Source organism: Lampris incognitus, chromosome 2 (assembly GCF_029633865.1).
Source record: "Lampris incognitus isolate fLamInc1 chromosome 2, fLamInc1.hap2, whole genome shotgun sequence".
Classification (NCBI taxonomy): domain Eukaryota; kingdom Metazoa; phylum Chordata; class Actinopteri; order Lampriformes; family Lampridae; genus Lampris; species Lampris incognitus.
This window is the reverse complement of record NC_079212.1, coordinates 92,079,423-92,107,370: the sequence shown is the minus strand read 5'-3', so window position 1 is coordinate 92,107,370 and position 27,948 is coordinate 92,079,423. Positions and strand designations below refer to the sequence as shown.

At 47.7% G+C, this 27,948-nt stretch overlaps 1 protein-coding gene across 2 annotated transcripts; it reads left to right on the top strand.

Annotated features, from left to right (window-relative positions):
• The first annotated feature begins 1,816 nt into the window (after positions 1-1,816).
• LOC130134273 (S-adenosylhomocysteine hydrolase-like protein 1) lies at positions 1,817-27,443 on the top strand. Of its 2 annotated transcripts, XM_056302175.1 has the most exons (17): positions 1,817-2,284; positions 12,123-12,234; positions 13,530-13,673; positions 15,216-15,316; positions 15,953-16,055; positions 18,474-18,568; positions 19,415-19,521; positions 19,677-19,793; positions 21,698-21,761; positions 22,179-22,267; positions 22,561-22,631; positions 23,062-23,156; positions 23,719-23,817; positions 23,948-24,016; positions 24,356-24,434; positions 24,785-24,905; positions 26,438-27,443. In XM_056302175.1, exons 1-17 carry the CDS (start codon positions 2,105-2,107, stop codon positions 26,442-26,444), a joined length of 1,653 nt encoding a protein of 550 aa, XP_056158150.1. In that variant the 5' UTR covers positions 1,817-2,104; the 3' UTR covers positions 26,445-27,443. The 2 variants fall into 2 exon arrangements, with proteins under 2 accessions (XP_056158150.1, XP_056158151.1); XM_056302176.1 differs by lacking the exon at positions 26,438-27,443 and having other exon boundaries at positions 24,785-24,912.
• Positions 27,444-27,948: the final 505 nt, after the last annotated feature.

Here is a 27,948-nt window from a genome sequence, read left to right as displayed (position 1 = left end):
TCTAGAGAATTGTGTGCTTACAACTTTATGACAACAGTTTGTGGAAGGCCCTTCCGTGTTTCAGCATGACAGTGTGCCTTTGTACAAGATGAGGTCCATAAAGACATGCTTTGCCGAGTTTGGTGTGGAAGAACTTGACTGGCCTGCACAGAGCCCTGACCTCAACCCCATCCAACACCTTTGGGATGAACTAGAACGCCCACTATGAGCCCGGCCATCTCCCCAACATCAGTGCCCGACCTCACTAATGCTCTTGTGGCTGAATGGGAGCAAACCCCTCTAGCCATGTCCCAAAATCTAGTGGAAAGCCTTCCCAGAAGAGTGGAAGCAAAGGGAGGGTGTGATGTCCATATACTGTGGCCCTGCAGTGTCTTTCTTGCACCTTGCAACAATAACACAGGACTTTGAGTACTTCTTTTACTCTTGATCTCCTACCTAGAAAGTTCCTTTCCATCTTCTTCCCAGACAACCTTTCTATTTGAATGGCAAGTCATCCAGCTCTTCATTTTAAGATTTCTGCATGTAATCCCTCACAAATGTCTTAATGACTCAGACACTTAAATGGGGTTAAGTGATTTGACCCCCCCCTCGTCCCTCCTTTCCAATCCTTCAATTTTAAAATGTTCTTGTATTGTTCTGAAAACGTTTTCCTAGTTCTGATGCCTTCATTATAACCGAACCCTCTGTGAGTGTCAGGCTAGACTCTCCCAGCCAGTTCTTTAGTTTTAACCCCTTCTTTCCTCCATCCATTCCCCTCATCTGCTATCCCAGGTAGTGAGAATCTGCTTCCAAACTTCATTCACTTTGTTTTAGCAGTTTGTCCACAATCACACAACCGAGTCCAAGCTCAGGACTTCCCAGCTTTCTGACGCATGCGCCATCTGCGACTACAGCGTCGCAGTTGGGTGATATTGTGATATTGTAGAATTTCAAGTTCAGGTTTCACTGAATTTCACTGATCTTTCAATTTCCATTTTTGACATCAGAAATCAATTTATGACCAGTGCTAATTCAATTTTAATTAGGGAAAATGCCTATTGCTGCTGATATCAGAAAGGCGATTTGAACTGTCCATCCGTCCATTTCCCGAACCGCTTATCCTGCTCTCAGGGTCGCGGGGATGCTGGAGCCCATCCCAACAGTCATTGGGCGGCAGGTGGGGAGACACCCTGGACAGGCCACCAGGCCATCACAGGGCCCACCTACCCACCACCACACCCACACATTCATTAGTATGGCCGGTTCACCTGAGCTACATGTGTTTGGATTGTGGGAGGAAACCTGAGCCCCCGGAGGAAACCCACGCAGACACGGGGAGAACATGCAAACCCCACACAGAGGACGACCCGGGACGACCCTCACCCCCCCAAGGTTGGACCACCGGGGCTCGAACCCGGGACATTCTTGCTGTGAGGCGACCGTGCTAACCATTGTGCCACCGTGCTATATGAACTAGTTAAATTTCAATTATCGACGTCAACTAGACGTAATTTCATTTCTGATATCATAAATAGGTGTTTTAACAAATACAAATTTAATTGTAATACCCTCCCCCCAAATAAGGGATTTAAAGTTAATACCGTTGGTCGTAAATATGACAGTTTACGGCGCACTCAATCAGCTGAATAGCAGCAAAAAAAGAAAAAGAAAAATTAAAAATAAATTTAAAAAAGCTAGTGCTACCATTTAACGCGGTAAGTGGTTTGGATAATTGCCCAACAGGATAACTGCCCGGCCGTGCCCTCGGCCGGAGAGGGGCGTGTCCGCCCCGCCCACCGGACGACCAGGTGACAGCTGAGGCAGCAGAGGCAGGATCAACAACGAGGCTACAGACGAGCACGCCCCTCCACTTCAGCAGTCCGCCTCGGCTCACTCTCCAGCGGACCCGGTGCCGGTCTCTCCTCTCCGTCTGACAACTCCCCAGCGACCGAAGGAGGAGGGCGACGGGGAGCCTCAACTAGCAGCGCGGCGCTAACGTGAACGCTAGCTTCCTTCCGCTAAAACCCACCTGTGGGCCGACGGCGAACCCCCCCCCCATACCCCGAGCTATCCCCTCCCCCCCCCGCGAGAAGGAAGTTCGGTCGGAGGAGATCGTCGGATCACCATGTCAGATCCCGCCGGGGACGCCAAGTCGGAGCCGAAGCAAGCCAGCAAGGAGGTGAAGGAGAGTGAGAACGTGGCGGAAAAATACTCGACCATGACGGTGAGCAAGAACAGCGACGTGACCATGGCGGAGCTGGCGTCCGCGTTCAGCGCCCTCCCCACTCACAAGCCCGTCAAGAAGGTGAGACCCGACCCGCGAGCCTGGCGCGTCACCCGGGGTTTACCGCACCGCCCGGTGACGTCACCCGGAGGGGCTGGCATGGCTCGTGTTTTATCGCGTACTCTCGCGCCGTTACAGGAGTATATATGTATATATGTGTATATGTGTGTGTATATATGTATGGGGGATAAGAAGTCCTGACGTCTTGGCTGATAGAACCGGTCGTGACAGGGTGACTGGATTGAGCTGGCACTGCACCATGCTCACCACCGTCCTGCTCACGTCTCACTCTTCCTATTAAAAAAGTATTAACATCATTTGCAGCGGTTGATATTCTCACTTTTACAACACGACCCCCCCCCCAGTGAGTTCTGCGCATAGCACGTCTATATGTAGTTTAAAGACGACCCCAAAAAAACAAGAAAGGATTCATACTCCACAGTGTTCAGATCATTCTGAGTCTTGGGTTATGGACAATGTGCAGACTAAAGGATCTGGGTTCGACCCCGCTGAGCCCTCTCGGATTAAAGACGCCCCCCCACCCAAAAAAGCACTTCTTGTTAAAGCAGACAGATTAGATATTAGTCCCTAAACAACAATTTGGGAACGTTTAGTGACTTGACTCATACTTATCAGTCATGTGGGACTATCACAAGTCCCAGAGAGTGCAGGTCTAAAATAAGCAGCCTCTCTGTGATGTTATTGTACCTGATTCCCTGGCTACAGTTACATGAGATCCTTGTGATTGTGTTGTTGCCCACCACCAACTTGTTTGAGCTCCCTTCTCTCTCGCTCTCTCTTGCTTCCTTCCTTTCTTTCTCTCACGTTCACCATGTAAGTGTGGGCACACGTAGACAGGCATAAGCAAATGGCGGTGTCTGGCAGAGTGTGCACAATATTTAAGGCTCAACAAACAGTCAAAAACACAAGTTTGATGTAAATATACGTTATTGTCTGGAATGGAACTTAAGCCGAGCCCCTAGTGGAAATGTACACAAGTTTCTCTAAATTTAGGTTTAATAGCTCCACTTCAGCTGCTTAATGTCTTTTAAACCTCAGTTATTATTAAAAAAAAATCTTGAATTATGTTGCAATTGCATTTTAGCTCCAGAAGCACGCGCCCATCTGCCCTGTTTTAATTCATTATGAGTTCAGCTTGCTATTATACATGTATGGCATTACCACCCCGCTGTGTATAACGCAGGACTAGCTGAGTTTGGATATTTGTTTCGACCGCAAAATCCAGCATCGGTTCTAAATGATGGCTAACATTTTGATTTATGATGCAGTTTCACAGCAGTGAAAGTAGGAACGCCCACAGCTCTGTGAGTAAAGTTCTGATGTTCTGTATTTATCACCGCACAGAAGCGAACTGCCGATGAACTGCAGGTGCTCTCTGCAAGGCGCTTTTTCCACAGTTGTGGGTGAAAGTAAGCGGAAGAAAATCTATTCCTCCCTCGCTGCTTTTTTCCTTTCCGTCTTGTAAACTGATTCAGGAAATGCAGCCGAACGACTGGTTCGCAGTTTGAGGTTATGAAATATTTTCAAGGAAGAAGGAAGCGTTGTACAGTGGAATGTTGTGAGACGTGAACGGAAAAATATTTAAGTGCACATTACTGACAGTTGAATGGGCGAATGAACGCCAAAGCAAACCAACTCTGACCACCTCTGTACCGTGCAAATTCCTGAGTCGTAACGAAGACGCCCTTTGTGAAAGTGCAGCATGGTGGCCCAGTGGTTACCACTGTTGCCTCACAGAAAGAAGGTCCTGGGTTTGAACCCCAGGCCGTCCCAGGTCTTCCTGTGTGGAGTTTGCATGTTTTCCCGTGTCTGCGCAGGTTTCCTCCCTCCAGCAATAAGACATGCATGTCAGGGTTAATTCTCCTGTCTGTGCCCCTGATCCCTGGAGTTGATCCCTGGGTACTGCACGGCAGCGGCAGCGGCCCACTGCTGCTAGCGGCCCACTGCTGCTAGCCGCACAGCTAGGCTGTGTTAAACGCAGGGGATGAATTTCCCCACAGGGTTTAATAAAGAAAATCTCCTTCCTCAAATATAATTACCCAAACATTTAGCAATCAGGCTTTATCCTGACGTGCTTACTTTGTATTTGTTTTTCATGGATGAGACTTTACATCACTGCGTAAATTTTAAACCATTTCAGCCATTCCTTTGTCTTTAGTGGGTCTGCTATAGACTCACAACATGTTAACGTCTCTCTTTATTTTGTTGAAGCGTGTACATTTGGATCGTCGATACTGAAAGTGGTGTGGAGCCAGAAAGCTGTTCCAGAAGCTCTTGACACTAGTGTGGACCAGATGGCTCCCCATACCACATTGATATAGTCCTTCAGTCGTGATAAAGTCAAATTACAGGCAATTTAGGGTTGAGCGATGAGAGATACTTTAGTGATCCCTGTGGGGAAATCACGTTCTGCATTTAACCCGTCCTAGCTGTGTGGCTTGGAGCAGCGGGCAGCCGCCGTGCAGCACCCGGGGACCAACTGCAGTTCGTGTCGCCATGCCTCCGTCTGGAATATTAACCGTAACATGCATGTAATTTTTGATGGTGGGGGAAACCAGAGTACCCGGAGAAACCCCACCGCAGACACGGGGAGAACATGCAAACACCGCACAGAGGACGACCTGGGATGGCCCCCTCCAAGGTTGGACAACCCTGGAGTTCGAACCCAGGACCTTCTTGCTGTGAGGCGACAGCGCTAACCACTGCGCCACCGTGCCACCAGGTTATTCTTGATGATATTGGATTGTTTAGTCAGCATGTGTTTTCAAGGAAAGAAAACGCTCTTCCAAATGTTACGACCCAACACAGCCAAACTGATCGCTGTGCTGAGAAAAATTCACAAATCGTTCCTTTTATGGAGACTGGTTTATACCGTCCATGTGAGCTTGATTTTAATTGCGCTTCTCACAGACAAAGAGAGTACACACAGATAATGAGACCAGATATGAAATCCGTTGGCATTGTTTGGGATTAGTCGTTATCACTGGCAATATTTGCTCTGTATTTGTCACGGCCAGCTGGCGATGTTTGTCAGTAATGAGCGAGCTCGTTTCGCCTTATGACGCTGAAGACTGGTGGAAACAGTCGAGCGAAGCCCCAGTGACTGACCGCTGTCAGGCCACCGTGTCTGTGAGATGCACCACATGGTTGAAAGGAAGATGGCAGCCCCCAGATATGACCCAGGGGTCATCCACTGAGGTGCCCTGATGAAATACAGTCTAAATGCGGCTCATCACCACAGCTTGGTGCTAATCCTGTCATCAGTCCCCCCCGACATATCTTCAGTTACGTTTCTGTTTAAAGATTCATTACAAGAGACAATGGCGTCAAAGGTGGGTTCATTGTTTTGCCGTTGAACACAACTAATCATTAAAAGGTCCAAATTTAAAAGGTCATTTACTCGGTACTGTTATGTAAGCTAGTTGACCGACTTTGCCAGAGTGACCTTTATTCTTAAGGATGACGTGTTTATAGAAACAGAGCTTTTAACCGCAATTTTGTGCACATGAAGATGCTGGGCTGGTGCTGGTCTTCCTTTTTCATCCGTTAACTGCGACACGGCCTTTGCAAAGGGATGAGGTCGGTGGATATACAGGGTTGATCCTCATTGCATTGTAAAACGGGTTTTTTTTGGGGGGGGGGGGGTTTCCCTCTTTTTCTCTCCAATTGTACCCGGCCAATTACCCCGCTCTTCCGAGCCGTCCTGGTCACTGCTCCACCCCCTCTGCTGATCCGGGGAGGGCTGCAGACTACCACATGCCTCCTGGAGCCCATGCCTCCTGGAGTCACCAGCCGCTTCTTTTCAGCTGACAGTGAGGAGTTTCGCCAGGATAATGTAGCGTGTGGGAGGATCCTGCTGTTCCCCCCAGCCCCCCCCCAAAGAGGCACCCCGACTGACCAGGGGAGGCGCTAGTGCAGCGACCAGGCCACATAACCATGTCCGACTTCCCACCCACAGACAGCCAATTGTGTCTGGAAGGATGCTCTACCAAGCCAGAGGTAACGGGGATTCGAACCGGTGATCCCTGTGTTGGTAGGCAACAGAATAGACAGCCACACCACGTGGATGCCCTGTAACACAGTTTTAAAGATGATGTGTTGACAGTCGGCTAGGTCTGTTAATGGTGGACATGTCTCTTTGGTGTAATGACCAGCTTGCTGCTCACTAGTCTCTTCACTGGGGCAAATTTTAGAGCCGTACAGCATCCCGAAGAGTCACAGTAACGCACCTCTCCTTTCGTTGTCTTGCATGTCGAGCAGGATCTGCTGCTTCTGAATCCATGAAAACGTCCAGGCCTTATTAGTGTGCCCAAATAAACACTCGCGCGCAAAAATCTGCATGACAAATGTCCGTAGACAACAATTGTGATTCTGTGAATTATAAACTATAGACCTTGTCCTCTCCTCGAGTGTTTTTGTATTGCCTCAATCTGCCAGAGCCCAAATTATGAAGCGTTTAAGTGGTCCAGATCAGTTCCAAATTACCCTTTGGCTTGAATGCCGTTCCTTACAGTGCTGTAGCGTAGGCCTGCATAATTATCACAGTCTGGTAGCCTTGCTGCCAAGCCTGCGGTTGCTTTTGCAAAATATGAGACACCAGTGAAACCACTTATTTTAGGTAGAAATGTTAGTGTTTGTGACTGCTCTTGCTGTGTTGCACGAAATGTGTTTGTTCTATTTATTTATGTATGTATATATTTAAATTAGCAGAACTGTTGAGTTTGTTTTTTATTACACTTAATACATGGATATATATATATACTTTTGGATTCCCCCCCTTTCCTCCCCAATTGTACCCGTCCAATTACACCACTCTTCTGACCTGTCCCGGTCGCTGCTCCACCCCCTCTGCCGATCCAGGCAGGGCTGCAGACTACCACATGCCTCCTCCGATACAGGTGGCGTCGCCAGCCGCTTCTTTTCACCTGACGGTGAGGAGTTTCACCATGGGGCTGTAGCGCGTGGGAGGATCACGTTGTTCCCCCTAGTTCCCCCTCCGCCCCGAACAGGTGCCCCGACCGACTAAAGGAGGCGCTAGTGCAGCGACCAGGACACATACCCACATCCGGTTTCCCACCCACAGACACAGCCAATTGTGTCTGTAGGGACGCCTGACCAAGCCGCAGGTAACGCGGGGATTCGAACCAGCGATCCCCGTGTTGGTAGGCAACAGAATAAACCGCTATGCTACCCGGACGCCCCTGTTCATGGACATGTTTTGCACTTCACAAATGACTTTGAGTTCAAAGGTGAAGCAGCATGACCCAGAAAACCACCCCTTCTTAACGGCTCTGAATGAATAATAGGCTACCTGGGTTCTCATGGCAAGCATGAGGAGCATGAGGCAACCAGATCTTATCTATGGAGGGGAGAGGCCGCTCTCTCTCGCTCTCTCTCTCTCTCTCTCTCACACACACACACACACACACACACACACACACACACTAACACAATCAAAAGTCCGCAGGCTGATTTATTTAGCAGTAATCCCATCTCTCTGTGTTCTGATGCCTCAAATCTGAGCCTCCATTGTGCTGCTGCAGAGTTCACTACCTTGCCCTGTGTGGTAAGGAATAATTGGAACCAAAATATTCCAGAGATGGGCAAGGCGAGGAGCTCCTCCAGCCCTTTTCCCTGTTTTGTTGACTTAACAATGGGCCTTTCTGGATGGCTGCAGTCTCAGGTCTCAGAGGAGTATATCGCAGCGTCTCGTGTTGCTTCATCCTGGCCTGTCATCAAAAATATCGCAGGTTTGCATGGTTGCGATAAGCAGTAAGCTGACGATGCATGTGCAGAACAGAAGCGTCTGTTGTTTACAGTGCACTAGATGAACTTGGGCCAACTGTTCACACGCTCATGCTCCTGCAACCTGACGTCACCTTTCAGGGGAAGGTCAGATAGTAAGCCATATTAACTGAAGTAGCAGCCAGTTTGGCTGCCTTCTCAGAGGAGAAGCTTAGCTAAACTTTAAAATAACTCTTAAGGTTTGTTTTTAGGTACTTAGTGGTTTGACCTTACTAGTTTAATATGCAAGCATAAGGACAGTATAACATTGGCATGTTTGGGGGAAAAAAGGTTAGCCAACTCGTCTTTATCATTATAATGGGGTTGATGTCATTATCTTGGAACAAATATAGAAAACTGTCTCTTACTGTGAAGTGTTGCACATTAAAAGCTAATGGGATTAAATCAGTCTCGGCAGACGTCTAAATTATGCAGAAATTTGTCATTTATCAATGAGAAACTGGCTCTTTTAACTGGGATATCTGATATGGGGGCGGCACAGTGGTTAGCACGGTTGCCTCACAGCAAGAAGGTCCTGGGTTTGAACCCCGAGGTTGTCCAACCTTGGGGGTCTCCTGAGTCGTCCTCTGTGTGGAGTTTGCATGTTCTCCTTGTGTCTGCGTGGGACATGAAGGTCAAGTGAATCGGCCGTACTAAAATTGTCCCTAGGTGTGAATGTTGTTGGCCCTGTGATGGCCTGGCGGGCTGTCCAGGGTGTCTCCCCGCCTGCTGCCCAATGCCTACCAGGATAGGCTCTTGCATCCCCGCGACCCCAATTGGGATAAGCGGCTGGGATAATGGATAGTCCCCGCGACCCTGAGAGCAGGATAAGCGGTTCAGATAATGGATGGATGGATGGATAATGGATAGTGGATGGATCTGATTTTGGCAACCAGTGTTGCATAGAAGATTGCAAGTAAAATGAAATCATGATTAAAAAAAAAACCTCCATTAAAAAAAAAAAAAAAAAAAACATCTGCTTAATCACGACTCATTTAACTTTTCCTAGTGGTGTTTTCACTGTCACGCTAACATGTATTTTTCCTCTGCTTCTTGGTGTGAGTTAATCTGAACAAGAGTGTTACCAATAGGGCTGTGTATTGGTGAGAATCTGGCGGTACGATACGTATCGCGATACGGGGGTTACGAGTCAATATGTCGCGATATATCGCGATACTGTAAGAAAGGCAATGTATTGCGATTTCATTGGCCTGTGTTCTTTGTGCTTATGCCACTTCCTGTCTCAGTTTACGTTGTTGTGTCGGAGCGGAAGAGTCAAATGGCGGAAGAGCCAGCGGTCGTGGGGTTACACACAACTCAAAATGTTTGTCACGAACCTTTACATGCAAACAATTAAAAATCGATACAGTGGTTTTCAGAATCAATACAGTATCACAAAAGATAATATCGCGATACTCAAGTGTATCGATGTTTTCTTACACCCATGGTTGCCAATGCCAACTGGTTACTTTGACCAGACCCTGCATTGACTTTATGGATAAGTGACATTTAGTTTCCAGTCGTAGTGAAGTAAGTAGCTGGTCTAGTGTGTGCAAACTGATTCTTTCAATCACAGGAAGGTTGAATCAGTTCATCTGGATACAGTGTTTATTGACGGATACATTTCATCACTCATCTCACCGACCTCTTCGGTCTCAACTGACTGCAGGTATCCCCACCCTTATAAACAATACAGCAGCATAACGACCGAAACCGACGATTGGTTTCATATGCAAATACGGGCGGGACCATTAACTAGAGTAACAGCTGCCATGTGTACTATTCCCGAGGATTTGGGTCATTTAATGCTTCTTAAAAACGGTTCCCCGATGTTGTCAGCGTTGCACACGACAGGCTGTTTCAGGCTCTGCTGGGATCACCCTCTATGCAGGGTCACTGTTTGCTCAAGTCTGAAGGTTAATCCACTTACTGGTCTATTTGTAGACAACCAGCGATTTGAGAAATACACATTTTGCTGACATAGACGAGACACATGTGGAGCAGCAGTTCCAACACGAGAAACCCATTAACGTCCCCCGAAGGAATCTGACGTCGTGTTTCCTCTGCATAATTTATCGCAGAAAACGGTGAGGGACGTTTTGAAAATAGTCAGGCTTCAGCTGCACGGCGTACCAAGCAACCGCGTCGTGAAATGCCTCGGAACTGCCCCGCGTTGTGTTTGGTGGGGGACTGTTCTTGGCTGTCACTTTCACGCGTCGAGAACTTGTGTGACTTTGGCCGACCGACGCCACCGATCTGCAGCCAGCATAAGGAAGTGGGCTTTTCAGTTTTGACACAGTAGGCAAGTTTTACAGCTAAAAGTGGGCCTCTAGTTGTGTGTATGCAATGTAATGCAGGGATTGTGATTGGCAACAGCTCTTCCTCTGCATGGGGCCTGTTCCTGCCCTCATTTAGGGCACAGCGGAGCACATTACTTAGTGGAGCAATATGTGTTGAGTCACTTCTGCACATTTATTTATGGCAGTGCAATAGAAGATAAACTCACTGATAAGCCTTTCTGGATTACAACCTTCTTTTATTTTTTATTTTGGTTTACTATATTAATTTACTATACTATATCAGTCCCCGTGGGGAAATTCCTCTCTGCATTTAACCTATCTTAGCTGTGTGGCTAGGGGCATTGGGCAGCCGCCTTGCAGCACCCGGGGACCAACTCCAGTTCTTCTTGCCATGCCTTGCTCAGGAGCACAGACGGGAGTATAAACCCTAACGTGCGTGTCTTTTTGATGTTGGGGGAAACCGGAGCACCCGGGGAAACCCCACCGCAGACACGGAGAGAACACGCAAACTCCACACAGAGGACGACCTGGGACGACCCCTAAGGTGGGACCACCCCAGGGTTTCGAACCCAGGACCTTCTTGCCACCCGGTTTCTCCTCGTTCCACACCATCCAAATCAGAGCTCAGTGAGAAATGAGGCCACAGGCCGGCGATGATCTAACACTCATCTCTGTGTTAGTATTGCAAGCTGAGCCTCGTGTCTGGCTTCCGGTTCAGCGGTTAAACCAGATGTAAGCTTTGTTGCTGATTCTTTAACTGTTGCATGCCGGCCCGCTGTATGTCTTTCGAAACACCATCGTAGCTCACTGAAGGAATCCAGTCCGTTTTTTTCACAGCTGGTGCTGCTAACTAAATTCTCCACCTTTTTTTGTTTGAACAGCCATTGTAACACTTTATTAAATATGGTTATGAGGAAAAAAAAACACTCCAGGGCAAAATTGAAACTCAAACTTAATAGCATTGAAACAGGGCTATGCAGTATTGCCTACAGACCCCCCCCCCCAAATCAAAAGAAACCAAGCAACAAATACTCACACTACATCCACCTCCACACACCATGCTGTTCAACCAAAATCCAACACCCCCCTCCTTCCCCAATCGCAATAAAAGCGCTCCCCTCCACAAACCCACTAATTAACTCTTCTTCTCTAACATAACTATACAACCTATTAACATCTCTTTCCATGATACTCTTCAAAATATTCCACACCTCGGCTTTCCTCTTTTCATAACGAGCCATATTCCTCCTTAACCTGACTGCAAACCTTGCATGGCCTAAAACACGATTTAATGAATTAACGCTACATCCGGCACGGTGGCGCAGTGGTTAGCGCGGTCGCCTCACAAGACGCATGGATTTGAGCCCTGGGGTAGTCCAACCTTGGGGGTCGTCCCGGGTCATCCTCTGTGTGGAGTTTGCATGTTCTCCCCGTGTCTATGTGGGTTTCCTCCGGGGGCTCCGGTGTCCTCCCACAGTCCAAAGACATGTAGGTCAGGTGAATCAGCCGTACTAAACTGTCCGTAGGTGTGAATGTGTGTGTGTCGGCCCTGTGATGGCCTGGTGGCCTGTCCAGGGTGTCTCCCCCCGCCTGCCACCCAATGACTGCTGGGATAGGCTCCAGTGTCCCTGTGACGCTGAGAGCAGGGTAAGTGGTTTGGATAATGGATGGATGAATGAACATTACATCCACAGTGATGTCAAAGACAATTCTGTGCAGTTTGTGTACTAATTTATGTCCATCTGTTCCATCAGCAAATCCAGTTTGTGGAGGACAAGCAGGAGTTCAGCAGGTTCCCTACCAAGGCTGGACGTCGCTCCCTGTCCCGCTCCATCTCTCAGTCGTCCACGGACAGCTACAGCTCCGGTAAGGGACAAGAAAGACATGCAAACCAGTGTTCAAGTGGCAATCTCAAAGATTTTGGTCCTCCAAAGATTTTTTTGTCCTCCACAACGCGGGAATAGAGAGCATTTGTTCCTCCTCCTACCGTCTCTGGTGGACCAACCGCTGCTCGGTGATGTAAAACACCTCACTTCCTGTTTGACGCTGGGGATTTTTGGGGGGAATGTCGCCACAGACACACTTTGTAATTCTCACCTTGGTTGCAGTTTTTAGGCCGTTCGATTAAATAGATTCAGAAATTGATAGGTTATTTAGTGAATTACTAGATTATCTAGTAGTTTAGTTAGATCTCTTGATTTTGCTTCACTTCCAGTCTCTTTGTACCATTGCTGTCTGGCATTTCTGATGCCACAAAAATTAACAAAGTTATTAAACTTTCAAACAAAAAAAACCAACAACTATGAAATAGAGTGTGATTGTTTAAAGCCAGGTGACTTATTTTACATTGTTGGATTTTTTCCCGCCTTTTTCCCCCCAATTGTAACCGTCCAATTACCCCACTCTTCCGAGCCATCCCGGTCACTGCCCCACCCCCTCTGCCGATCCGGGGAGGGCTGCAGACTACCACATGCCTCCTCCGATACATGTGGAGTCGCCAGCCGCTTCTTTTCACCTGACAGTGAGGAGTTTCACCAGGGGGAACATAGCACATGGGAGGATCACGCTAGTCCCCCTCCCGAACAGGCGCCCCGACCGACCAGAGGAGGTGCTAATGCAGTGACCAGGACACATACCCACATCCAGCTTCCCTCCCACAGGCACGGCCAATTGTGTCTGTAGGGACGCCCGACCAAGCCGGAGGTAGCACGGAGATTCGAACCAGCAATCCCCGTGTTGGTAGGCAACGGAATAGACCGCTATGCTACCCAGACGCCCTACATTGAATTTCACCAAGCTCTGTACGAGCCCCTGGGGCGGTTAAATGTCAGCCATTGTTTTGCGTTGTCTGTAAATCTTTATGTATGGGAGGTGTCCGAGCACCGAGCTTCACAGGGAGGCAGGAGGCGAGAGAGAGTTGGAAGAAAATGAAGTTATCTTTTTTTTTTTTCCTGCAGAATTTCATTTGGAACATCTTCAGCACAGTTTCTATTGGTCTCCTTATAAATGTCCATCCTCCTAGCTAGCCTTTATGTGCCGTCACATTTATTAGTCATCATAGTGGGTAACTGTCATCTCATTTGGTCCAGCACAAATAGTTGTAGCATCTATTTTTGTCTCACGTCCTCTGACAAAATGCCTTCATCTCCTCCGCCCCACAGCCGCCTCCTACACAGACAGCTCTGACGACGAGACCTCACCACGGGACAAAACGCAGGTCAACTCCAAGGGCAGCAGTGACTTCTGTGTGAAGAACATCAAGCAGGCTGAGTTTGGCAGGCGGGAGATTGAGATTGCAGAACAAGGTGAGACGCTGAGATCACATCACTGCTGCCGTCTCAGTTTGTTGGCGCTGCCTACTGGATATATGATACGGTTGATACTCCACACTAGAGCATAAGTCATGGCACGGCTGTTTGAGGGTTCGCACCCTCTTAGCTAGAGGGTCCTTGGGTCCGACCTCAGCCGTTCTGGGTGGAGTTAGCATGTTCCTCCCCGTGTTCCGCTGGGTTTTTTAGGTTCTACAGTTTTCTCAAACAGTCCAAATACATGCATGGTAGGTGAACTACAGCATCTAGATTGTGCATAGATGTGTGTTTGGGTCCTGCAATGGTCCAGGGTGTCATCATCTTTCCTTCCTTATGTTCAGTACACAGGGATAGACTGCAGAGGTGAAAAACTCCGCTTCAGGAAGTAGAAGTACAGGAAGTAGAAGTACTAACCATGTATTTGCTCCACCCATGCACTAAACCAGCTGATTCTAATTAGCACAACACTTCAGCCAGGTAGGAGAACTAATTAGTGAAATCAGCTGGTTTAGTCCATGGGTAGAGCAAATACATGGTTAGTACTTCTACTTTCTGAGGCCAGGTTTTCCGCCTCTGATAGACTGCCCCTCCACACACACACACACCCTTGAACCTAGTTAAGAGGGCATAGAAAATGCAGGAAGTGATACTCGATTATTCCATTTTGCTGGGTTTAGTGTAAACTTTAAAGATAATCATGCAGTCTATATGCCGTCTGTCTTGCCAGGTTAGGTGGCCGGATAGCTACGTATTGTGGGAGGTGAATTTGTTTCCCTTTTTTCCTCTTTTATCCTGCGTAGCCTGTGAAGCATTTGAAATAAATTGTACTTTTCTGTTATTAATGGGCAAGAGATGGAAGCAAAACTTTTCCCTTGCAGTAAAATATTAACAGGATTGGTTTTTTTTTAAAAATTTTTGCTCCCCAATTGTATCCGGCCAGTTACCCCACTCTTCCGAGCCGTCCCGGTCTCTGTTCCACCCCCTCTGCTGATCCAGGGAGGGCTGCAGACTACCACATGCCTCCTCCGATACACGTGGAGTCGCCAGCCGCTTCTTTTGACCTGACAGTGAGGAGTTCGCCGGGGAGATGTAGCGCGTGGGAGGATCACGCTATTCCCCCCAGTTCCCCCTCCCCCCCTTAACAGGCATCCCGACCGACCAGAGGAGGTGCTAGTTCAGCGGCCAGGACACATACCCACATCTGGCTACCCACCCTCAGACACAGCCAATTGTGTCTGTAGGGACGCCCGACCAAGCCGGAGGTAACACGGGGATTCAATCCGGCGATCCCCGTGTTGGTAGGCAAGGGAATAGACCACCATGCCACCAGGATGCCCAAGTGGTAGTGTTCAAGATGGGGCCGACAAGGACAGCATGGCTTTAGTTAGTCCCCTTTATAGTGGATGACACCACCAATGCTAGAGGGACAAGCTTTACATATGTGTCTTTGCACTGGCTGCCTCTTTGTTGGTTGGTTTATTTATTTATATCTCTCTCTCTCTCTCTGTCTCTCTCTCGCTCATCATGTCCTGCTTTCAGATATGTCAGCCCTGATTTCTCTCAGAAAGAGAGCGCAGGGCGAGAAACCGCTGGCGGGGGCGAAGATCGTGGGCTGCACCCACATCACTGCCCAGACCGCAGTAAGACATCTCTCTGTGTCTTTAAACGTCCAACTCAGTCATTATTATAGGTTGTTAGGACATTTTCTATCATACTTACTGCACTGCTTCCGGCTTGGACACCGGGAGCTCCTCCACAAATAACCAGCAGTCCTTTTATTCATGAGTGTATTATTCACAGATAGGAACGTTGCCTTTGTCGGGGTATTTGAACCATGCACAACTGCCCGGGTGCATTAACATGATCTGTCACCATGCTTGAAGTCATGACACTTGACAGACAACACAGTGAATATTCTGACAGGATAGCAAAAGTGTGAGGAGGATAATGAGAATCACAATGTGTTTTATTTGGCAAGTAAGTGTACACGTACAAGGATTTGTTACTCGATGGGTGGTTGTCATTGATCACATTAAACAAAACTACAAAATTATTTTCCAAAATGTATACAAAAAATATAAGCATGCAAAAAAAGACAACCTCCCCCCCAAATTGAAGTTTAGGAAGTAGTGGATTTCTTCTAGACATGATGCGTTCTGCTCAAATGTGCTTATAACTTCTCCTCTGCATTGCTATTTAAGATCCATTGCTACTTCTGATGTTGTCATCTGAATTTCCCGCTTGCTCTTCAGTCACATGTGCCTCAATGTGTGCAGGTGCTGATTGAGACCCTGGTGGCCCTTGGCGCTCAGTGCCGCTGGACCGCGTGCAACATCTACTCTACTCAGAACGAAGTAGCTGCAGCTCTCTCAGAGATCGGTAAGAAGAGCAACACGTACAGAATATTTTACTTTTTTTTTCTTCTTTTTTTTTTGCACTTCAGAGACCGTAGCCTGCATCATCACCTCAGATCTTGTTATGTGCCGGGGGGCCCAACTAGACTGAACTATGCGGAGTGAACACAAATCAGGCCTCACTAGAAGCTCTGCTTTTATTTTGTTATTGGATCACATGGTCAGATCGTGTTTCTTTGCTGTCGGGCAGAGATATGCCTCGTGACTTTGGTGGGAGGTTGAAATCCAAGGATACAGTTCAGAAATGTAGAATAAGTCCTCGGCACATCCCCGCAGAGATGGTGGGAGCACATAGGATTTGTCCTTTAGAGAGGCAGTAATGCTTTCAGAGGACCTTCATTTGTGGTTTCTAGGTGATGGCTAACTGCAGTCGTTTCCACGGGAGGGCTTTCATGGCCTGGCAGCCGCGGAGGCTCACAGCACATTCAGTCTGGAGTTACTGGCGGCACATGAATACCACATGTTTTAATGTGAGGTCGAATATGTGTCTGCTCTCCCTTCTTACTTCACACTATTCTGTCTCCCGCCTGTTGAGTTTATTGCAGAGCACAAAAATCCTTTGCACTTGCTTGGTTGTGGAAGGTGATGTGTACGAACCAGAATGAGTCGTTTCAGCGAAACTGCAAATTCTTCTAATTTGGGAGTTGTGAGAGTCAGATGTCACATTGATCAGTTTTTTTTTTAGTTTGCCTTGCAGCAGTAAAACCCAAGTATTTTTAGATGCAGAGCAGCTCATGGATCTGGAAACAGTGAGCTGGTCTGTCTCTATGAAGGGGTACAAGGAAAGAAAAAAGCTGATCGCAAAGCTCAAAGGTAAAAATGTCCGGCACGGCTTGAAAACAAGAACAAAGAAATCAAGAGAAAACATGGAATGATTTCATGTGCAACATGAAAATAGACAGCTCTGTGTTCAGCCTCCTGTGTCGCCCCCCCGGGATCGGTCATTTTAACTGTGTAACTTTGCATTTATTGTAAGTGTAGAGACGGATGGCGTGTCTGTGGTGTAGGCTGTTAAAAGAGGTCAGGTCTCTGCGTTGGGTAGAGAATGCTGAAACCCCGTCTTTCCCATTAAAGTAATACAAATATGCCAGAAGTGCTTTTTTACAGGTCTCCAGTGGACACACCGTCTAAATCTAATCATTGCATATTCACCAAGTCCTTGCTTACTTGGACTCAATAGTGCGTCACATCTGACACTGTGTCCTAGTGTTTCACTGCAGTAAAAACAATAAAAAGAAGCATATGTATTCCTGTCCAGGCGGCACAGTGGTTAGCGCAGTCGCCTCACAGCAAGAAGGTCCTGGGTTCGAACCTTGGGGTTGTCCGACCTTGGGGGGGTCATCCTAGGTCGTCCTCTGTGTGGAGTTTGCGTGTTCAGGAATCGGGAACAATTTATTGTCATTTCTGTCATGTACTTGTGTACACAAAAGAAACAAAATTCCTTTCCCCCCAGCACCACAGCAGCGCGACACAAAAGACAAAAACACATCTCAAAAATTCCCAAAAACGACACCACCAAAAACATACAAAAACAGAGAGAACAAAGCGAAACAAATAAATAAATAAGCAGAAACGGTTAACAACACAGTCTGCTCAGTGCAACACAGTCCAAAAATTCCACTGTCCAGGAGAACGAACGCCAGCCAGGATGACTGTCGGACCTGCCGGTCTGCATGGGCTAGCGGTTAGCTTAGCCTGCCCCGCGTCCGCATCCTGTCAGACTGCCCTCGGCGTTTCCTCCTCGAGCGCAGCTCCAGCAGGGCCGTGGTCCCTGGGCCCACAGGACGCAGCAGCAGACCAGGTTCCCCCAGCCGATCCAACAGCAGCTCTCCCAGCCAGACACCTTCGACACACCTCCCCACACCCCACACGATGACACCAAAAACACAGCATCTCCCCGTCCTCCCACAGTCCAAAGACATGTAGGTCAGGTGAATCGGCCATACTAAATTGTCCCTAGGTGTGAATGTGTTGGCCTTGTGATGGACTGGTGGCCTGTCCAGGATGTCTCCCCGCCTGCCACCCAGTGACTGCTGGGAGAGGCTCCAGCATCCCGCGACCCTAATTCAGATAAGCAGCTTGGATAATGGATGGATGGATGGATGGACGGATGTATCCATGTCCCTGTAAATTTAACTTAGGTTATTGTCTTGTCTTTTGGCTTCATTTATTGTCACGCAAATCACTTATGGAAGTGTCTCCTGAACGGCATCGGAAACCTGAGGTGATGCCCTCTGTCTGTATCTTTGGGATGTGAGGGACCTGCTGATGTTGACTAGTCAAGCCTGAACTTTCCAAGGTCATATAGGAATAGTCCAGTGGCTCTTCATTTGAGTGGATATCGGAGTGTCCTTCACAGGGTGACCCACCTGTCATGTTTCAGGTGTTGCGGTTTTTGCCTGGAAAGGCGAGTCGGAGGATGACTTTTGGTGGTGCATCGACCGCTGTGTCAACACAGAGGGCTGGCAGCCTAACATGGTAGCTATTACATCTTACTTTTGTCTTTTTCAAGTGTACAGTTTTCAAGCACCTCTCATGGTTTCTGTAACAGGGCACAACAAAGTGTGAAAGGAAATGCAATATAGAGAGATGCAAGACTGCAAGAGCATAAGACTGGATTTGAACTCACGCCTTTCATAGCAACTTAAAAACAAATTTTTTGTGCTTGTACAATTCGGATGGTATACTAACACAGAGAAGGAGATACTTGTGAAAGTGAAGAGTGATTGTATACGTTAAAATTAGCCTTACCCGAGTGGCGTGGCGGTCTATTCTGTTGCCTACCAACACGGGGATCGGCGGTTCGAATCCCCGTGTTACCTCCGGCTTGGTCGGGCGTCCCTACAGACACAATTGGCCGTGTCTGTGGGTGGGAAGCCGGATGTGGGTATGTGTCCTGGTCGCTGCACTAGCGCCTCCTCTGGTCAGTTGGTGCGCCTGTTCAGGGGGGAGGGGAAACTGGGGGGGAATAGCGTGATCCCCCCCCGCGCTATGCCCCCCTGGTGAAACTCCTCACCATCAGGCGAAAAGAAGCGGCTGGCGACTCCAAATGTATCGGAGGAGGCGTATGGTAGTCTGCAGCCCTCCCTGGATCGGCAGAGGGATTGGAGCAGCGACTGGGAAGGCTCGGAAAAGTGGGATAATTGGCCGGATTCAGTTGGGGAGAAAAAGGGGGAGGGTAATCCCCCCCCCCAAAAAAAAAAAATTTGCCTTACACTGCATTCCTCAAACACGGCACCTTCACATGTTGACCCCTCCATCCCTCAGTCAAACACTGTTGATGGTACAGGAAAAACCAATGTTGTTTCCCTTCCACCCTGTTAGATCCTTGATGATGGAGGAGATTTGACCCACTGGGTATATAAGAAATACCCCAACGTATTCAAGAAGATCAGGGGCATTGTAGAGGAGAGTGTCACTGGTGTTCACAGGTAGTCTATTATTGTTTGCCAGATGTAGACTTCCAGTACAAAAAAAAAAAAAAGATCAGGCAATGCAAACACAGCACAAGACAAATACAAATACATGCAGCAGGACTAACAAACACATTGCTGAAATGTTCACCCCTGCTTTTTGCTTTCCCTAGGTTGTATCAGTTGTCCAAAGCCGGAAAACTGTGTGTTCCAGCCATGAATGTGAACGACTCCGTGACCAAACAGAAGTTTGACAACCTCTACTGCTGCAGAGAGTCGATACTGGATGGGTGAGTGAGACTAGCTGATCACTAACACATTATCTGTGGGCCGTTGTAGCAACATAAGGTATGTATTCTGTTGTGTTTCTGCCTAACGAAATCGAAGTTATGATATTTGAAAAGAGTAAAATTCTGAAAAATAAATAAATAAATGAAAAATAAATGGAAGTAACAATTTGAAAGGGGCGGCACAGTGGTGCAGGGGTTAGCGCGGCCGCCTCACAGCTAGGTCCTGGGTTCGAGCCCCGGGGTAGTCCAACCTTGAGGCAGGGGGGGGTTGTCCCGGGTCATCCTCTGTGTGGAGTTTGCATGATCTCCCCGTGTCTGTGTGGGCTTCCTCCCACCGTCTAAACACATGTAGGTCAGTTGAACTGGCCATACTAAATTGTTCCTAGGTGTGAATGTGTGTGTGTCTGTGTTGGCCCTGTGATGGCCTGGCAGCCTGTCCAGGGTGTCTCCCCCGCCTGCCGCCCAATGACTGCTGGGATAGGCTCCAGCAGCCCCACAACCCTGAGAGCAGGATAAGCGGTTTGGATAATGGATGGGTGGATGGATGGAAATGAGTAAAATGCCAGAGGGCTGCTTGTTTACAGTAAAACCATCAGCTGTCTTTGTCTTCGACTATTATGGGATGCATGTCTCACACGATGATGATGGAATCAGCAGCATAATGACTCGGCCTCTGCGGCACAAGCCTCAATATTCACTGGCTTGTTCCACCATCAACACTTTAAACATGAAGGAACAAAGCCAAGTTTGCAGGAGACAGGCTGGGTTCACCTCATACTTGTCCCTTGCTAAGTATGGTTTTAACAACCGTGATCAGGATCGAGCCAGACCTCTTGATGAGGATTAACTTCTTAAGGAGCTCACCTCAAGTCCACAGGAAAACAATGGCTCAACGGTGACGCTCCTGTCCATCATAATCTCATCAACACTGTCAAAGAGAACAATAGCATCTGTTTGATTAGAGAAACAAAACAAGCCTCCAGGTGGCATGACGGTCTATTCTGTTGTCTACAACACGGGGATCACTGGTTCGAATCCTCGTGTTACCTCCGGCTTGGTCGGGCGTCCCTACAGACACAATTGGCCGTGTCTGCGGGTGGGAAGCCGGGTGTGGGTATGTGTCCTGGTCGCTGCACTGGCGCCTCCTCTGGTCAGTCAGGGCACCTGTTCGGGGGGGACGGGGTGAAGGGGGAACTGGGGGGAATAGCGTGATCCCCCACGCGCTATGTCCCCCTGGTGAAACTCCTCATTGTCTGGTGAAAAGACGTGGCTGGCGACTCCACATGTATTAGAGGAGGCGTGTGGTAGTCTGCAGCCCTCTCCGGATTGGCAGCGGGGGTGGAGCAGCGACCAGGACGGCTCGGAGGAGTGGGGTAATTGGCCGGGTGCAACCAGGGAGAAAATTATGAGCTTAAAAATGTCCAAGTAATGTTTTTTTTTAAACATCTCCGCTATAAACCGACACACACGGAGACGGGGTGTGACTGCACAGGTGTGTGGGTATCGCTGTTTATTTGCCCCACAGGGTAGTTAAATAGTTTTTGCTCTTTCTCTCTCATTTCTACACTGAATTTGTTTTTCATTACGCTTCATGAAGTCTTCAAAAGGACGAGTGACCTTCAAAATATACTAAAGGTCTTGCCTGTTGTTTTACTCCATGCTTGTGTGCGTTGGTTTTTCGGTTCCTACAGTAGCTCAGTGCATGCAAAAGTTGTGTGTTCACTCATGGCTAGATTGTGCAAAAATTGATTGAAAATATGAATATTGAAGCAACTGGCTCACCCTATCTATACACACACTATAGGAACAAACAACCATAACATGTGGCAGTGAATCAGTGGATATGTAGGTAGTGTGTTTCACCACCAGCTGAGTGGCAGATTGTCTGTGTCTCATCTCTCCAGGCTGAAGAGAACCACGGACGTCATGTTTGGAGGGAAGCAAGTGGTTGTGTGTGGATACGGAGAGGTAAATATGACTCAAAGATGATGCATGGCATGTACACCAAGTTGTTGCTTTGGAAATAGTGAAGCCTGTATGTTCTCATACCAGTAAAAATAGCAGCTGCTATACCCGTCCTCCATCCTCTGCCCAGATGAGAGGTTAAAATCCTGTTTGTTTGGCGGTGGGTAGATGGTTAGGTTATGCTACAGGTAGAAATATGTGAAAACTTTCCTTTGACTGTGTTTAACCGGCTGTATTAGCTCTGCTGTCGATTTATTCCTAACTGATCAAGTCTAGATTAGCATTTAGACCTTAAACCAGAGCCTAAAGGTTTTCTACCCATGTCCTCAGTGTGCATGCACTCAGGTTTAAGTGCAGATTATTGACGGAGGCGATCTAGATAAATAACGCTGTTGGACACATGGTCTGCTTTGCTCGTAGGTTGGAAAAGGATGCTGTGCTGCTCTCAAAGCGTTGGGAGCCATTGTCTACGTTACAGAGATTGATCCCATCTGTGGCCTGCAGGCCTGGTGAGTGTTTGGGGAGAAGACGTGGGAAGATGAGAGTACTGAGTTCTGTGAACAAGCGAAATGGCGGCACAAAAAACCCATCATAGTACAGCTTTTTTGAGCTCGCCGCTGTTGCCGGGGGAAATTGTTCAGCTCATCACTAGATCAGAATTCAGCCTGAACACTTGACATAATAAGTAACCAGACCGATACACAAGGCTGCGTTACTGAGTACAGTTTTCTCATCATCAAGTGACGCCACCTTCCTCCCAACCTCCGTCCACACTGACCCTCTTTATGTTCTGTCTGAGCAGCATGGACGGTTTCAGGGTGGTCAAGCTCAACGAGGTCATCCGCCATGTGGATGTCATCATCACGTGCACAGGTAATTCCACATCAAATCAGGATTATGCAAACAATGGGATTACATTAATCCAGTGGTTCTCAATCCTGGTCCTCAAGGCACCATCAGTGCTCCTCGTTTTCTGTTCTACCAGGCGGTCTTTATTACCTCCACCTGTTGCAGGTCTGTATCCTCCCTGATTGGAGGCTGGAATAACGGGAACAACAGGTGAGTGTAATGAACTACCTAGCAGAATAGAAAACCGGCAGTATTGGTGGTACCTGAGGACCTGATTGAGAACCACTGCATTCATGTTTGAGCTTTCAGCCGAACAGACTGAAAATAAACTCCCTTAGGTTCACCGACCTTGCCGTTGATTGGTATCCCTGAAAGGTTTTTGCCCTCCCAGCTGCTTTGTGGCTGCAGTGTTTACCTGTGGATTAATGTGACTGGTGTGCATCTTCTTTAATAGGGAACAAGAATGTGGTGACCAGAGAACAGCTGGACCGCATGAAGAACGGCTCCATTGTCTGCAACATGGGCCACTCCAATACTGAGATCGATGTGGTGAGCAACCCGTCTTTGTGGAACAGGGATTCCCGAAGTGACCGTTATTAAAGACGGCTCAGGGGCGTCTGGGTGGCGTAGCGGTCTATTCCGTTGCCTACCAACGCAGGGATCCCCGGTTTGAATCCCCGTGTTACCTCCGGCTTGGTCGGGCATTCCCTGTGGGAGGGAAGCCAGATTGTGGGTATGTGTCCTGGTTGCTGCACTAGCGCCTTGTTTGGGCGGTCGAGGTGCCTGTTCAGGGGGGAGGGGGAACTGGGGGGAATAGCGTGATCCTCCCATGTGCTACGTCCCCCTGGTGAAACTCCTCACTGTCAGGTGAAAAGAAGCAGCTGGCGACTCCACATGAATCGGAGGAGACGTGGTAGTCTGCAGCCCTCCCCAGATCGGCAGAGAGGGTGGAGCAGCGACCGGGACAGCTCGGAAGAGTGGGGTAATTGGATGGATACAACTGGGGAGAAAAAGGGGGGGATGGACAGGTCAGGCTCAGTGCAATGATAATATATTGTGAATAGTGTTATGTTTTTTTTTTAATGACGTCTGAATTTCTCCTCCTCTTCAGGCAAGCCTGCGGACCCCTGAGCTGACCTGGGAGAGAGTGCGCTCTCAGGTGGACCACGTGATCTGGCCCGATGGCAAGAGAGTCATCCTCTTAGCTGAGGTGACGGTTTGCGTCTGTTTCTCTCCATCGACTGCATGCATAAAGTTTGACACCTTTTCTTTCGGTACGCTCCCTCCGCCAATAAAGGGCAGTCGCATGTGAGACAATTGCCTTTGCTTCTCTCTTTTAGGGGCGTCTCCTGAACCTCAGCTGCTCCACGGTCCCGACCTTCGTCTTGTCCATCACTGCCACCACTCAGGTAACGGCGAGTCTGCTAAACCCGCAGCAGCAATAGGTAACGTAGAGTCTAGCAGCCATGGTAGCTTCATGCTTCATCTCCACCTTTGCTGTGATATTCAGAAAGGTACTCTTCGTCAATACTTGAATGAGTTCTGGTTGTGCTTCTAGAGTCAGCACAGAAGCACTCAACGGTGTCCCCTGGATCTGCCATGACTTCCTGCTTCTTTCTATAGATTAGCAATAATTTCTGAATGATCAGTCTTTTGGATATTTTCTCAGATACTTTGATAACGTTTGATGCGCGATATGTGTCCAGTCAAACGAGTATGGCTGACATACTGCCTTTTTTATTTTGCAGGCCCTCGCCCTCATTGAGTTGTATAATGCTCCGGAGGGGCGGTACAAACAAGACGTTTACTTGCTGCCCAAGAAGATGGGTGAGGATGCACAGAGACCTGTTTTGACCTGTAGTATTGGAGGTGTTATCCTCAAAGCTTACAAGCTTTATTACCCATGTTTGGCCTGTTTCTTCTGCCCCCGGCCCCCATCTTTTTGCATGTACATTTTATAAGATTTGGACTAAAGACTAAAAACTTGGACTAAACCAGATGTTGAAAACCGCCTCCCCTCCCTGGCCCCATGCTCTGGAATTATATAAATAACAATGCAAATCGCTCTCTTGACTGTTCTGTACAATCCCAGCTCAGCGTGGCCTCCCGTGTCAAGGATTTGTGCATAAAAACACTTTCGCTTTTGTGTCTTATGTAACTGTGCCTGTGTGTTTCAGATGAGTATGTTGCCAGCCTGCATCTAGCTACTTTTGACGCCCACCTGACGGAGCTCTCTGATGAGCAGGCCAAGTACTTAGGCCTGAACAAGAACGGTCCTTTCAAACCCAACTATTACAGGTACTGATCCACAGCACCACCAACACAATACAGCAGAATGATTTATTCATGCCCTTTGCCCACACGAAGGATGATAATCAACGAACCTGCGGGTGTTTTGTAAGATTTGTCAGTGTTTTTTACCCGACAAGCAACACTCGAGCACGTATTATCTTTAGATATCCTAAGAGTGCACAGTAAAGTCACCAGGGTAAAAGCAGCACAATGCCCACACACAAATGCGTGACTGCAAAACATTGCTTATACTTTGGCAGATGTGTGTCTGATATCAGGAATCAGGGACATTTATTTGTCATTTCCTTTCACGCACTTGTGTACATGAAATGAAACGACATATCGTTGCCCACAGCAGTGCAACACAAAGACAAAAACACATATCCACACTACAAAAATCTATATATCAAACATATATTAAAAAAAATTCACTGTCCAAGAGAGCGAACGTCAGGATGACTGTCGGACCTGCCGGTCTGCATGGGCTAGCAGTTAGCTTAGCCTGCCCCGCTTCCACGTCCTGTCAGACCGCCCTTGATGTTTCCTGCTCGGGCACAGCTCCAGGCAGGGCCATGGATACTGGGCCCGCCAGACGCAGCAGACCAGGCTCCCCCAGCTGATCCAACGCCAGCTCTCCCAGCCGGACACCTTTGACACACCTCCCCGCACTCCACACAACAACACGAAAAACGGTCAACGCTAGGCGAGGCCGCCGGTGTTATCAGAATTGCTGGTCTGCATGGGCTAGACTGCCCTGCTTCCGTGTCCTGTCAGACCACCCTCAGGTGTTTCCTCTTCGGCCGCAGCTCCAAGCAGGGCCGCAGTCCCTGGGCCCACAGGATGCTGCAGACCAAGCTCTCCTAGCCAATCCAGCACCAGCTCTCCTCGCAGATCCAGCGCCAGCTCTCCCAGCCATCAAACAAAGACACAAACTTAGGCGCAGACATAGACAAAGACACTGCATGGACGGTACCGGGTGAGGCCGCCACAAACGTATGTTTGTGCCGCTGCCTTCCCACACCGGTACTGGGTGAGGCTGCTACAAACGTGAATTCGCGCCGCCATCTTCCCACACATATATGTACCACACATATGTACCATATGAAGGTACATCACCTTTAACCTAGCCCAATAGATATAGAAACTATTAGCTGGTACCTCTAGCCCAGTTGTGAGGTTTTTGTAGTCTGTTTTTTGTACATACACTCATAGCCACTACACACACAGCAAGGATGTAAGGATGCTGCATTTTCTTTTGAAAATGTGACAATGTTTTTCCCAAATCAACTTTCTATTTCTTTTTCTTTCTTTCTTTCTTTCTTTCTTTCTTTCTTTCTTTCTTTCTTTCTTTCTTTCTTTCTTTCTTTCTTTCTTTCTTTCTTTCTTTCTTTCTTTCTTTCTTTCTTTCTTTCTTTCTTTCTTTCTTTCTTTCTTTCTTTCTTTCTTTCTTTCTTTCTTTCTTTCTTTCTTTCTTTCTTTCTTTCTTTCTTTCTTTCTTTCTTTCTTTCTTTCTTTTGCTGTGTTTTGTGTTTTTGCAGGTACTAGTCTACAAAGGGGACTCACGCATTGGCTCACCTCAACATTACCTAGAAGTCCCTGTCCAGAAGACAAAAGAAAGCTATATATATATATATTTTATAGACTTGTATCATGTCAGTTTTTATTCTGTATGGTCGGCCACGGCAGCCTTGCCTTCACCGGCTGCTCCCTGCATAACCCCACCCGATACGCACCAGATAATGGAGGACCACTCAAAAAAATTCAGCGTTAAACGCACACTGTGCTGTCACCTTCAGGTTTGATTTTCACGTGCATCCATTTTTATAGCTGCTCATATTCAGATATCTCTTAGTTACGGAATCAAGTGTTAATGTACAGTGCCAAACCATTGTGGAGAGAGTTGAGTTGTGAAATCAACTAGAACTTTCTGCTTTGATTTTGCTTTACACGCCTGCACCCTTTGAATAAGAGGTTTCCCCCAGGGGATTGATAAACGACCTTCCTACATTCCATCCAAATGAAGATGTTACTATAGTCGCTGAGAAACACCGTCCTGGATTGATCAGTGTTCATCCTGCTGCAGACCCGCACAGAATGGATGAGACGACTTTATTCCTGTACGGGTTCTAGAACAACACGAGAGCAAGTGATGTGTCCGTCACTGAGGTTGCTTGTGTGTCCGGTCAGATCAGATCATTTGGTGCACCTCAGGGCATTCAGATTTCTGAAATTTGATGTAAATATCTCTTTACTCGGGGGGCCTGCTCTGCTTGGCCGTCTCTATAGCCACGTCCATTTTCAGTGTCTCACTATTCTGAGTTTAAAAATTGAGATGTAACTGTTCATTGTGTAACGATGATAATTGTATACTGTTAATTTTCTATACACATCCGTCTAGATTAGCCTTACCTGTCCAGAGAACTGACCACGGCAGCTGTGTCCTGTGTAGAGTCACACATGTGGAGGCATAGACTACATATTAAACAGTGTTTGAAACTCAGATTATGGAAAGGTAGGTTACCTACTTCTAGATACATACATACACTACCGTTCAAAAGTTTGGGATCACCCAAACAATTTTGTGTTTTCCATGAAAAGTCACACTTATTCACCACCATATGTTGTGAAATGAATAGAAAATAGAGTCAAGACATTGACAAGGTTAGAAATAATGATTTGTATTTGAAATAAGATTTTTTTTTACATCAAACTTTGCTTTCGTCAAAGAATCCTCCATTTGCAGCAATTACAGCATTGCAGACCTTTGGCATTCTAGCTGTTAATTTGTTGAGGTAATCTGGAGAAATTGCACCCCACGCTTCCAGAAGCAGCTCCCACAAGTTGGATTGGTTGGATGGGCACTTCTTTGAGCAGATTGAGTTTCTGGAGCATCACATTTGTGGGGTCAATTAAACGCTCAAAATGGCCAGAAAAAGAGAACTTTCATCTGAAACTCGACAGTCTATTCTTGTTCTTAGAAATGAAGGCTATTCCATGCGAGAAATTGCTAAGAAATTGAAGATTTCCTACACCGGTGTGTACTACTCCC